The sequence below is a fragment of the Apteryx mantelli genome, chromosome 2, assembly GCF_036417845.1.
Source record: "Apteryx mantelli isolate bAptMan1 chromosome 2, bAptMan1.hap1, whole genome shotgun sequence".
Taxonomy (NCBI): Eukaryota; Metazoa; Chordata; class Aves; order Apterygiformes; family Apterygidae; genus Apteryx; species Apteryx mantelli.
Genome location: NC_089979.1, coordinates 84,979,477 through 84,993,987, shown reverse-complemented (window position 1 = coordinate 84,993,987; position 14,511 = coordinate 84,979,477). Strand labels below are relative to the sequence as shown.

Here is a 14,511-nt window from a genome sequence, read left to right as displayed (position 1 = left end):
CATCTTAGATGATTCGGTACCATGATTTGCCACACTCACCTTTCCAGCTTAGATGGAAATATCTGAGACCTGTCTGCATCTACAATCAGGATATGACTGAAGTTTCCAAACACATAACTCCCAAAATCTATGCGTCTGTCAAAAAAACTGTGGCTTAAACTAAGGAGCCTGCAAGTGAGTAAATGACCAAATATATAAGAATCTCTAGCCCAAATGCAAGGATTATTTAAACATAAAGAATGACAACCTTGAACACTTTAGGACATTTTAATTTCCTTAAATTAGAGCTGATGTCTCCAAATAGTGCTAAAGGAGAAATTTAGATTGAAAGAAATTAGTATCTGACTAAGTTGCAAAGGTTAAAACAGCTATTCTTGTGGAAAGGGACAAAAAATCTTCAATTACAAATGCTTGAACCTTAACTTTATACTAAGAAGCATGGTTTCAGTTTTGACTTTGTGAACCACTTTGCAGAATAACCACCTAACAGTATCATATAAGTTTTCCTTAGAAATTGGTTTAAGTTTGGCCCTTCATAATTCTCTTAGTGTCAAGCCATGAGAGGTTCACAGCTTGAGGTGGTATGTCTGCAACCGTTAAACCTCTGTTTTAATCTCACCGTGCTTTTTAGAATTGCTTGTGAAATCCATTGCTGCAGAAATTTGGAATAAGAGCCCTTGATCTAAAATCAGGAAGACTATTATTTGAGCTAAAGTAAGATGACAGTGTGTGCCTCTGCCCGCTTCGCAAAATCACATCACCAGGTGGTACACTTATAACAGGCTGCTGTGAAGTAAACTAGAACTATTATGGTCATATTGCTCCTTTCCCTTCACTCTGGCTTCTTAGCTAGTCTCATTAATTTAAAAGCTTTCCCTGCCAAGTTCTTCTCTTCTGCCTTGGAGCTGAATGCAATCTTCTTGATTTCAGCATCCGCTTCCCTCACAAACAAGGCATTCACTGAAAGGAGTAGTCCCTGAACTTCTTGGTTTTGCACATAATTTTAATGTCAAACTCCTGACTGATATTTTATAGGTTTATATGGTTGCATACACCAACTGAGGATTACTTACTGTTGTTCAGAAACATCAGTAATTTGAGGAATAACTGTATTATTGACTATAAATAAAGGTACAGGTCTTTCTCAGTTTAAAACCTTGTCTTCAGTTGCTTTTGACTTTACTGGACTTGGGAAGGATAATTTCAAGTACCTGTTTTTTTAGCATTTCACACAAAAATAATGCAACTGTTTCCAGGAGTAAATCTAGGAAAAAAACATATGCCTGTAAAGAGAATCATACCAAACTTTTCTCTGGAAATATCCAGCTTTCCTCTAGCTCAGGCTTTCTGACTTATGCCAGAGAATATTTGCTTTTGTTCCATGCTCCTGCCAGTCCTGTGAGAACCCATGCAGACTGAAAAATCATCTGCACACACTCCACAAGGACAAAGCAGGGCTTTTCAGCTAAAGCCTCTGAAACGTCTGTTCCCAGTGAACATGCTGCAGCATCAGTTACAGTTCTGGTAAGTGGCATCACATTTACCATCCCCAGTGAAGAGGGTTGTCTTCACTTTAGTCTTAAGCGCATAGAGACAAAGCTGCACTTTTCTTGTAATGGCTACCTGTAGCACCTTCAAGCTGATCACTGACATGGAGGTAGTGCTTGAATTAATTCATTGATTGAGTTGAATTCATAGTGCTTGAATTAACATAACTGAATGAGTTACTTCTTGTCAGCTGAGCTGTGCTAACTCTCTGCTTGTGTGTACCTAATCCATTGCATATTTGAAGTAAAGCATATTAACTTAAACTACCATGAAGGGGATCACAGTAATAATTTGTTAGACACATCTTGCTTGACAGTTGCAACAGGTAAAGCACAGATAAACAGTCAGTTGCTGTCATTCTGCTATAAAGCAGTAATTCATTAAGCTGCAATAAAACAGTGTTTTTGAAGGACAGTTCAAACCGAGAAGATGCAGATTTTGTCTGTCTTGTGTTTGAAGAGCAGTCACCTTAAAACCAAACAGCTGCTGAGGAGGAAGCCATCTCAGGCAAACCTACAGAACAGCAGGTCTGTACATGAAGTCACGCGGGGATCAGTTTATGAGCAGAGGACTATAGAGCAGAGCATGTGATTGCCTGAGGTCATGAAGACAAAGTCTGGAAGCTAGAGAAGAAAACAGAGGAGGAGGCAGGAACCCTGAGGGAAAGAGGGGGAGGAAGTAGGAGTTTGTTGCCTTATATCTTTTCCAGCATTGCTGGATGGTGAGTAGATGCACAGGTAGAAACAGGATGTGGTTGTGGATACAGTAGCTGAGTGTTCACTGAGCCAAATGAGATGGGAAACTAATGAGGCTGGTGGGGGAGGAGCAAATGTATCAGCCACATATATCCCTTGGTATTCAGAGAAAACATTGGAATAGATATCCAGTTTCTAGAGTTCCAGAAACCAGATCAAAGTAACTGGAGCAAAGAGAAAAAAATGCTTCAAGCCACTGAGATCAAAAAAGAAGCCCTTGTCATCAGCAGAAGAAAGGAAGGCAGTAGCGCTGGAAACTAATGAAGAGGTGGGATGTGGTTCAGGACGAACAGCAGAGAAACAGCTAGAGGAGAGAGAAAAATGGACAGAGAAATAGGAGACTGGTATTAGACTGCCTAAGCTTAGGGGATATAAGAAAACAGCCTCACATGTGGATTAGTAGGAGGACTGCAAATAATAGCAAGGGGTCTGGAGCAGGAGCTGAAAGGTATCAGTGCAGGACTTTGAACTGGTTGGACTGGATGAGTTGGAACTTGACACAGAGGTCTTAAAAGTAGTTGGGGAGACTGGGACCTCAATAAAAAGCAAAGGATAGCATGGAGTTAGAACTGGGACAGAGACAAACAGGCAGGAATAGTGCAAAGAGTCTGTATAGCTCGCTAAAGCAAATGAAAACGAACCCCAAATTCCTGTGTTCCACCATCTTTTCCCGTCTGCAAAACCTACTGGCAAAGCATCTCATCCCCTGCTAATGTGATACCACAGAGAAAAATCACTTGCTCTGTTATTAAATGAAGAGGCTTAGGGTGCTGGAACTAAAGGTCCCAATCTTTCTGATAATCTGTGACTTACGTGTTGACATCACAGCATGGGATTTTTCTTTTTGTAGAAAAAGAAAATTAAAAAATTGTACACAAACATAAACACATCAAGAAGAATTATAGGATTGGAAGGTCAAGCACTTTCTTATTACATAGGTAACTTTAATTCATCTTGTTGGTGCCTGTACATTGCAAAACACTATCCATAAAGATTTCTGGACTACAGTGAACTAGTTCAGCAAATAAATAAGGCTGCTCCTTTGGAACCTCATGCAGGGAATACAGACTTGTCCCCAAGATACTGAGGGAAGGCTTGACCTGTGACTGGTACACATGAATTTTTGTGTTTTTAATATCACGGTTTTATGGCTCTAGACTTGGACAGGATAATGTGCAGTCCCCACAGCTTTCCTGCTTTGAGCGGTTCTTGTGGTTCATAAGGTAAAGCTCCTGAGTCAAGCAGGGGAGATCTGAAGGGCAGTGTTGTGGCATTGAACAAGAAACTCATTGTAATAGGAGTCAGATCTGCAGTTCACATCAGCGGCAAAAATCCTTTCATGCTTTATGCCATACGATCATCTCCTAGGAAATCTGACAGCTTCTAAGGCACCAGTGAAAAAGTTGTTTAACTTCACACAGTGTTAGATAAACCTTACTTTTCAAGGAATCATTGGCGATAATTCAGCCTTGCCATTTACATTTTCTTTCTTGTTATTTAGATAGCACTGCCCTAACTTTCATAAAGTATGGACAGGTGTAAGAGTGATTCTGAAAAAGCTGTAAAATACCTTGCACCAGAAGTGATGAACTTTCAGTAAAAATATTTTGGTATTTATAAATTATATACATTGTCATGAACACTAAAGTACAGGTGCTTGTTTCTCCTACATGGCTTGCAACCATCATAAACTAGAGGTGTCTGAGAAGAACATGAGATCGTTGCTCCTTTCAGAAGTGCTTTGGGATTTTTAATGGCCACAAAGTACATAGGACCACAGTTTAACATTTATGCTGAACATCTCCTGCAGCACTATGAAGAAAATACGAACGGACAGAATAGCTCTCCTAAGAGACATAAACTCTAGATTTAGCACAGTTTGAAAATCAGGTGCACTGGGGTAATGTTCCAAAACAGCTTCAAAACCAGTCACCCTTGCAGGTGTTGAATACCTGTAGCCCCTTTTCTCCTTGTGTTTAATTTCCCCTTTTTTACTGAATGTGCACTCTGTGCCCCTTCATTTCCACATCTCTGTCAAGTATCATCCCACAAAACAAACTTTTAAAAATTCCTGATTTCTCAAGGAACTTAGTTCCAGATGTAGGAGAAAAGAGAAAAAGAATATAAACTGCAGCATTTTTAATGGCTTCCAGTGATATATTTTTCTTTTTCCAAGCATCTGAATCCAGCCTCCACTCTTAGCTGTTATCTCCCCCTTCCTGCTATGTCTAGCATAACAGAGTTAACTAGGGCTGCTTCCTTTAATGTGAGCTGTTTCAGACTGCTTTGTTCTCCAGAGTTTTGCCTTCTGTTGCATACAGTGCAGATTTGTCTTCTATCCCAGTCTCTATTGTTTTAGCAGATTGCTGATTTTGTTGTTGGTGTAATGGGCATCAAAATGGCCAAACTGCTCTAGAAAAAAACATTTCAAACTGTGCCACCCAGCAAATTGTATCGGCTGTTGTCTCAAAGAACATTACTTGCTTTTCCATGACTATTAAAGGGCCTATTTAGCTGGAAGATGATCAGACTCCTTCTTTAAAATATGATGAAATTGATGGAGCCATTATTTACATCTATGAGACAATCTAGAATTTAAACAGCTGAAAGAGCATAATTGCTGTAAGATACATTTGCAAGTTGTAATCACATACAGCTCTTTCCACTAATTTATGCTTTTCTAACTTCTGTTCACTGACTTTCAGTCTCAGTTAAAGGATATAAAACTCATGGAATACTGAACACTACATCAGTAACTAACAATTGCATATACTTCCTTTTTTTTTCACTTGGACTAGTCAGCACCTGAATACATGCTTCCAGGGCATAGCAGCTTGATCAGAGCTCAGTTAAGTAAGAATCTTATCATTGAATTCAAAGAGCTGGAGACCAAACTGAGTATGCAATATCAAATCTGTCATCAGTTTAAATGAGGTGAGCTAACGATGAGATTTCAGGACTGAAACATCGTTCAAAACCAGACCACGAGAAGGGTTACAGCTGTACAGACAGATTTCCAACTTAATCTTCTCAGCACATCAGCTTGCTTACTGGAACCCATCCTTGTCCTTAAAGTACCTGTACCACCCTCCAAAGCCGATTGAATTCAATGTGTGGCTGACTTCTGGGTGGGAATGCATCCCTCTGAGAGCACTCCTGTACTAGGACATAGTCCATGTCTTCCCCTGCACATGAACTGGCTGCAGTTCCTTAAAAATGACCCAGGGAGCGCTTCTGTGGTTCTGCAGTGTTCATGGTCAGCAAATTGAGTAGTGAGGCTAAAATGCAATGGTATTTTATAAATCAGTGTACAGATACAGCTTGTAAGAGAAGTTTCCCAGTCAATGGTCTAAATCGTATTGCTGATCTTTTGAACTGAATGTGTAGGTGGCCATTTAAATACCCAAATGATGATTTCAGGGTTAAAGAAAGGTCGACACAAACACCTCAAAACAGCTTAAAATTCAGTATTACAGCGAACTCTGTATGGAGACACCTTCATGTTGAAATGGGGGATTTTCCTGTCTAGATGCAGGATATCCTAGTCTCCTAGGATAGTTTGTGAAATATAAATCCTCACTGAGGAGAGGTTATACATTCAAATGACTCTGCTGTCATAGGAGAAATGGCTCAGCAATATGATTAAGGGGCTTGTTATCTGGTCACAATATAGTTTTCAACATAATATTGACTTCAGGGGGGCTATGTTCATAGTCTCCCCACCAAGGAAAAAGGTTCCTGTTTTAGTCTTTGTTACTGAATGTTTTGATCCTGTCTGGGAAGGAATGTGTCACAGATTCATGGTCAAATATATTCTTGTATTAGAAAATAATGAAGGGTATATTTTAAAAAAATGTAACAAACAACACTAGTAATAGGATTAAGCAATAATTAACAGTGAATTCCACTGGTGAAATAGGAGCTAGACACTCACTGTCTGTTGCATATTAAATTTTTGAATATGATTACAACATAGCATCTAACGACTTTATTGTACATTTTGAGAATACCAATGCTGAGTCCGAACAGACATAGTTAATAAACATGGATTATATTAAAAAATCCAAATCAATTTTATAATGAATTAATTCATTTGGAATACATACTCTGAGTGATTATATGCATGACTGCGTAGGCACTAGTGACATTTTACTGTTCCATCATATTTCCATTTGATAAACGTTTATATTTAAAGATTAACTACTTCTATTCTGTCTCAAATATTGTTCATGAAAGTCTGGAACTAAAAATATTTCCTGAAGTCAGCTAGATCCAGCCTGGATTGGTACTGGAGGTATGTGTAATGATGCCCTACATCTTACACTAAGTCTGCACAGGAGCTTCTTTATTGGTACATAAGTCTGGTTCACTTTTTTCTAATGTTGCTGGAAATACGTCAGCAAAAACAATACATTACATTTGTATAACAATTGTTCTCCCCCTTTATTTCAGAAAAATAAGCTATACCAGAAAATGGGAGGTTTTGCTGGCACAGGTTTACATTCAAGACTTCTCCTGGAGTCTGCTGAACACAGCAGTGTTGGTCAGCAATCATATCTCCACAGTCTTAGCCGACACAGATATAGCAATTATTTATTACAGCATTTGTTATTTGCCATATATGAAGAGTGAGCAGTTTGTGTGAAAGGGGCAGCACTTACTGTCACCCAGTGATGTGTAATAGAGATGTAGCATGTACAATCTCCCTTTTCACTCTTGTACTTCATAACAGCTTTTCATGGAGGCCCCAGACAGAACAGTATTTCCTCAATCTCATCTCATATTCTCTGAAGTCATGTCAGTGTATGATAACTTATATGATCCTCTTTATGGTATGAAGCTGTCAGCACTTAATGTATTTTGCCAAACAACCACCTAAACTAGCATCTCTTTTCAATATTTTTTCAGAGCAACAACTACCCATTATGGTGACCAATTTGGAACATTTTATATCTTTTTACCAAGCTCTTTACTGCCTACATTCACTGTCAGCAGCAGTTTGGGTCATGTGAGAGTTACTGACGGAAGAAAAGCTTTCTCACCTTACAGAACTGCTGCCAGCATCAAGGTCTTGTGCTGTCACTGCACCTATAATGGTCCCCACAGGAGTATCCTCATAAACCTCCATTGTGTACATAGGCTTGCTGAAAACTGGCGGTTCATCCATGTCCAACACATTTATTTTCACAGTGGCAGTGTCTTTGAATGGACCCACAGAGTGAAATCGATGGTCAAGATGGAGGTTGGAGGCCTCGACTTTAAAGGTGTATGCCTTTTTTGTTTCAAAGTCTAATGGCTGTAAAAAGAGCAAAAGCAAAATATCAGATTTGACTAAAAATTAACAGTGCAAAATCAGTTTGGTAGGATTAATCTGACATAATTTAAGATGTCTTCAGTGCAGACCAGCACCTGAGCTAATCGTCTAAGCTTCTTCTGCAGCCACTGGAGAGGAACAGACACCTTTAGACTGCAGTTCATCTCCTGCTAAAGTGGTTGTCTGAAATGTGCCAGATGAATCACACCCAGGAAATGACTATTTCTCCACATTAAACAATCAGGATGACTGACAGGGATGTAGACAGCTACCCTGTAGATGTCTGAAGTTAAATGGGTGAGATTCACCTCTTGCAAACGAATCCTGTGCAGACTAGCCAGAGAACTGCTTTCCCAGCTCCCATGCACCAGCACTATGATCAGTCATGTCCAGCTAATCTAATTCCTTAAACAGAAGATTTGTGCTCCTTTTAGCAGGGAAAGCTTTCAAAGAAACATACCAGTGATGGAAATGAGCCCAAATGAAGACTCCAATTTATACCAATGGGTCAAACCAAACTTCAGGTGTAGCTGGAAATCGGAATTCAAACCTGATCTGAACCAATGCTTTCCTGTAAAATGGCTATCTTAAAGTGGAAATCCTATTCATGCAGCATATTTGAACAGCATGTATGTTGCATATATAGACTTTGACACTGCCTTATGATCCCAGGTGTAATTCATACAGTCTGGAAGACAGCAGAGCAGTTTTTGTGTACCCATCTGGCTTTCTGATGGATATGCATTCTGCAATGGGATTGTTTTGGTCTGGATTTCTGTCAATGTAGATCAGTTTAGTGTCTTTGGTTACAAAAGTGTCTTTGGTACAAAAGTAATCAGCTTTAAACCTTAATGCAGTCATATTTAGCTGAAAAGACATAGAAGCTTTATTTTCAGTTAAAGGGTTTAGCTGCATTGGCTTTCATGTTTTTTTAACGTTACTGAAGCAATCTTTTCCAGATGGCTGGGTAATACTGGCACCTAGTGGTTTTGGTTATAATTGTCAAGTTAGAAATTTTCTGACTGGAAAGGATATGCTAGCTGGAAAGGAGCACACGATCACACATGTAGAAGCAAGAACAGGTTAATATCTCTCCATTTTTTTCTCCTAACCATCATTACCACAGCGTTTCCAGTCATTTGTCACAGCTAGGATAGATTTAAATTATGCCATTTTCTGTCCTTATCACAACAGGACATAATTGGCCAGATGCCTGGCTGGCATAAATAGGAGTAGCTCCATTAAAATCAATGGAGTTACCTTGATTTACATTAGCTGAGCAGCTAGCATAATGGTTTTAAATCCTTATGAAAGACATTATAATTTTAATAGACTACATGGCCAGTCTTTTCTGAGCTGGGGGTTTAAAATTAGACATTCAAGTCTACATGCCATGAAAATATTCAGGCTTGAAAACCTAGTAACCAACCCACAATCACATGCAACCATTCTTCTACACACAAAAGTCCCAGTAAAAGTCAGTAAGAGCTGCAGCTTCATGACTGGACGGAAAGCATTTAGTTTTAAAGAATGCAAACAAAACATATTTCCAGAGACTTATTGCATCTGTGTGTCATCTCTGGCTGTCAGTGTTTGCAGACCACCTCTGAAGGTATGCAGTTGTATACAATTTTGGCAGCAGCACTCAAGTTCTTACCCAAACGGTAACTATTGAGCTGGTCCACATTGTGTGAGGGCCCATTCAGAGTTCATCTGTTACATCAGGCTGCATATTGGGGAACATGACTTGAATGCAAGTATATGTACATGCTTGCCTCTGTTATGCACAAACATCTCCTCACAAAGCAGAAAACCAATAAACTCAAATCTGCATGCAGAAACATGCCAGGCATGGAGGCACTTGATTGCATTAAGGCTCTGCTGTGTGCAATTTTCCATCCTTCCAGGTGACAGAGTAGCTGCACCTTGACTTGTCTTCTCCCCCTCAGTTTGCTTGCGAAGTCTTGAGATCAGTTTGATGCAAGAATAATTAAAAGAAGAAAATGGAAAAAAAAGAAGCCCAGATAAACTTCCAGGTAGGCCCTTGTGTCTATAGACTGAAGAAGCTATTACAGCTACTGGTGCTGGTTACGTCAATTCACGTCAAATGCAAGCATCCCAAGGGGTGGCATATTCTGGCTGTTAGCCCTGAGAGCTGTCATTTGTACAAGTGAACACCCAGAAAGCTTCACATCAGTTTTGGTATGTCTGCAGTTTCAAACTGTTTTTAAGCAAGTTGAGAGCAAGCTTTATCAGTTTGACTAAGAAGAAACAGACAGAATAACATGTGGAAGTTCTTGTGCTGCAGTGGCTGAAACCCTAAGCTGTTTCCCCCCCCCCCCCATGAATGGACATGCTGCTCCACTACCCAAATTGCTGTCATACTTTCCTTTCAGTTTCTATACCGCTCATGTCCACCATTATGTACTGCAAAAAAAAAGCCCACCAACTCCTTCTCTGGCTGATTGTTAAAAACTGGTAACGTTTTTAAGCAAAATTTTATGGGGAGAAAATCTGGAGTTTATAGTCTGGAGTGGAAAAAAATCTGAGTAATTATGAGGGATAAAACTAGACATAAAGATTAAGACAGAGAAAGCGAGAAATCTAAGCTCTCAACTGAGTAGTAATTCTAACTGATGTCTTATGTGGATCTTTCACACCTCTAAAAATGCATTAAAACTTTTCAGACTGCCTCATCAGATGCATGAGTATATTTGCAGATAAACGTGCTAGTGGCAAGAGCTGTAATATATTCAGAGTCATAAAATATATGAGAGTCCTTGCAAGCTCTCTTTCACTGAGTTACTCTTAAAGACAGCAGTACCAGATCATGGTCCCTGGCCATTGCCTGGTACATGGCTTTCATGATACAAGGGGAAAGGAGTCATTCTTTGGGGAGGCATAGAAAGGAGCAGGATTTTGGCCAATTCTGTGTATTGGTGTGCTCAAGCTGGCATATTTTAGAACACTGCTAACTAGAAGCCAGATGATGGAGCTGAATTACTCCTCCCCCCCCTACATATTATGGGGAGTATTTTGCAGTATTATGCTATAGTATATTTTTGAAAGGCTAGTTTGACCCTAAGAAAGGAAAATGTTTTCCCACTGTAAACTCAGGGCAACCCATTCTCTTTTGCTGTCCTTCCACAGGGGTGGTGATAAGTACAGCTAGAGGTTAAAAAATATGCAGTCAATTCACAGAGCAGATAACACTCTAAATAAGACAAGACAGGCTGCAAGTGCTGACCCTTCTTCAGAGAAACAAAGCAGAGACAACCTCCCACAAAACAGCAGAAGTTAACCTTTTAATATAAGTGAGACTAAACTGCAGCTGAAAGATTTGTGGAAAGGCCAGAAAGGTTGCAAAACAGTAAATCTAGGATTTTCCAAAAAAAAAAAAAGTGCAACATATATTTTGGAGTTAAAGAGTATTGTATTAATGCATTGTGCTTGTGGAGAGTCCATACTACAGTCTCCTGATCAGTTCTGTTCTGCCCAGTTCTGCACAGTTGAGCCATACAGATAATTATTGACAGTTTCAAATTTTGGCATTCATCTGATATGTCTGGATTCCACCTGAAAACAGAAAAATTGAAAGTCTGCCTGACTCTCAGACAAAACCTTTTGGCTTTTTAGTTCTAAAGATCTTGGAATACCATTTCTTTGTATGACTTTTTGAATACCACTCAGATACTACTCAGATCTGTGAAGGAAATGAGTGGTCCACACAATGTTTTAGCTGCCCAAGGTTTTTTTTTTTTTTTTTTTAACATTTTTTGCTGCCACATGGTAAATGTCTGATGCTGCTCAGTCCTATTTTCCTTTAAAATCCTGAGTGCTGTTAAGTGTACAAACATAGCAGAATGTTAGGGAGAGTATTCAGTTCTTTAAAAAATATCTGTAAGATTACTGAAGGTTCTTTCAGTTAATCAGATCTTAATATGGAATGACTTCATAAAGTTTTTTTTAATTAACCAATAGAAATATTTATTTTTTCTATAAAAATTAACTATATTCAAAAAGTTAGGCTCAAATAAGGCTATAATTTTATTAAAGTTCAGGATTTTTTCCACAGCAAACAGCAGTTTTGCTAATACTAAGGGAGCTTTTTATTAACCATGGAGTATTCGGCTATTATAGCAGCATTTCTAATTGATATTCTAAGTGCCAGTGTCAGAATAGATGTACTCAGCCCCTCCACCAGTTCTTATCTGCCTTCTCTGTGTTGTGGATATAAGCTGCTCTATATAGATGCATAGTAAAGCACTATCAGCATGTACACAGCTGTGTGTAGCAAAGGCATTTTGCAAATCCCAGAATCAAATAACACATAATGACAAATCACTTTATCTTGCAACTCAGGAGGTACCATGAACTGGTTTATTTAGTAAGACTCGGAGAGCACATAAACAGCTCTGGTTCAGAAATAAATATATTTTGAAATATTGCTGTGTCCCTTTTATTCAAGATAGAAGTGAAGCAATGCTGATAAATAGAGGCATATATGTATCTAAATTTATATTTATATATATAAACATACATACATACCCTTAATAAAAACTAAATAACTGAATCAGAAAAATGAGCTGTAAGACATAATGAGTTCTGATGAGAAGCATGAAAAGAATGGGAAAAGAACTATACTATCAGCTTCTTCTTCACAAAGAAGCTGGATTGAAAACTCCAGAATTTTCTGATTTTTTTATCCATACCTAACAGATACAGCAATATCATTAGTGATACAAATATTCATGATCCACATCTGCAACTGGGGAAGAGCCACATTTTGTGATGGGACTGTCATGGTACATGACTTTAGGGGGGAATTCCTATTTATATTAGTATCAAAAAATAGGAGTAGTTTGGAGAGGGACAAGGGAGGTTGTCTTGAGCAAAAGTATAGAATTAAATGGACTGAATGTGTATTTTCTTTGTGAGCAAGAGGTAGAGAGGGGCACACTGTAAGTAAAAGGTACTTATTATTCTCAAGACGAGAGGCATACACAGAGCTTTACTTGGAAATTTGTAGCTCAGATCTCAGGGGGTGTCTACCAGGATGTATAAATATCTGAGAGGAGGATGTAAAGAAGATGGAGCCAGACTCTTCTCAGTGGTGCCCAGTGACAGAAGGAGAGGCAACGGGCACAAACTGAAACAGGCAGTTTCATCTGAACATCAGAAAACACGTTTTCACTGTGAGGGTGACTGAGCACTGGAACAGGTTGCCCAGAGAGGTTGCAGAGTCTCCATCCTTGGAGATTTTCAAACCCAACTGGACATGGTTCTGGGCAATCTGCTCTAGCTGACCCTGCTTGAGCTGGCAGGTTGGACCACATGATCACCAGAGGTTCCTTCCAACTCCAACTGCTCTGTGATTCTGTGAATTAACCTAGCAAATCTGAGGAAATGTCTATATTCCTACATGAGAAAACACGAAGCCTTGTGCCTGTGTTATGTTTCTTTTTTCCAAGACTGGGAGTAGTTTGTTTTTCAAGTAGTGAGATAGGTATGGGAGAGGGTGGAGGAAGAGGAAGGTAAGATAAAGCAGGAACATGATAATGTAAGCTGTATACATTATGTAGTAAAGACACAGTATTAAATTTACTAGAAAAATTGTAAACAGATTTCTGTAGAGAGGAAGAACAGTTTTTAAATCACAGCCAGCAGAGCGTGGCCTACTGCAAGCAGCAGGCTATGTCACATGCTCCCGGCCTTTAATGCTCCATCTAGGAGCATACATGAGAGGGGAAATCTGGAAAAATCTCTCAGCCTAGCTAATCCACCCATGGCCAATCAAGTGCTGACTGCACAGTTAAAGAAAGAAAATAATAGGCTGAATATTTGAAATGAATAAGTGGATGTAAACATCTATCCAAAAGCTAAATTTCTCCATTTATCACATAGGAATATCTTAGCACTTTCTGCAGGTGCCTTTCACTGTTCCAGAAAAAACAAAACAAAACAAACAAACAAACAAAAAAGCTGCATCTGAATACAACAGAGACTAAAGTTCTCCCCTTCCTTATTCCTCTCATAATTCTTTTCAGTGGCTACCATTATCTTTATGATTACACATAATCTTCACGCAGGCATGGCTTTTCGCCTGTACCAAAGGGCTTAATGTTTGCTTTGCCTCCTCAAAATGTGAAACTACCCAGCACTTTCCTCATTCATACGCAACCCTGAATTATGTTTATAGGCAGACAGAGGCCATGCCCACAGGGAAGAAAGGGCTGGGGTGAATCGCCAGGGTGCAGCTCGCACGCAAAGGAAGGTAGCAGCTCTGCAACGCTGGCTGAGGGACGCCGGGAGCCTGCCTTAGGCTCATTATTGCAGTGCACAGGTGCTATCAGCCTGACCTGACAGTGTAGCAATGTCCTAGCACTACATCCCATGAGCAGGACAGCTTGGCTGCCAGCAAACTTCTTGCTTGCTCCAATTAAAGGCTTTGTGAAAGTGAAAGAGGCCCTTGAGGTTATGAGGGAGTAATACTCCCAATACCTCAGCGAGGCTGCTGGGTTCAGTCGTCTTACTCCCAGTTTCGGTTATTTTGTCATCACTTTGTAATGTTACTTCTTCTTGCCATGCAATGCTTTATATTCTCCCTCACAAGCTGTGATTTTTGTGGATACAGCTTTGTCACCTGATCAGCCAAGAGTGATGCAGAAAAAAATAGGTACAGAAATTCCCTGAGCTTCCACTGACCCATGCTGGGAGGTTCAGGCAGGGCAGTGCAGCAGCACAGGACCGTGCCACATCGAGCCTAGAGGCAGGTTTCTTCCTAGATTTTAATGACGCTGTGCTCAAGCTTGTAAACTAAGGTCTGAGCCAGCATCAGTTGCTCCGTTCTGGATTAGCTCCTGCTGAAAAATACTGTATTAAACAGAGAAGTTC

The 14,511-nt window shown here is 39.6% G+C and overlaps 1 protein-coding gene across 3 annotated transcripts in view; it reads right to left on the bottom strand.

Annotated features, from left to right (window-relative positions):
- The window catches only part of CDH12 (cadherin 12), a 235,344-nt gene that overhangs the window by 36,620 nt on the left and 184,213 nt on the right, over nucleotides 1-14,511 (bottom strand). For all 3 annotated transcript variants that reach the window (XM_067290983.1, XM_067290982.1, XM_067290984.1), the window contains exon 7: nucleotides 7,346-7,599. In XM_067290983.1, the coding sequence (XP_067147084.1) occupies nucleotides 7,346-7,599 (254 nt within the window). The remainder of the gene's footprint in view (nucleotides 1-7,345; nucleotides 7,600-14,511) is intronic.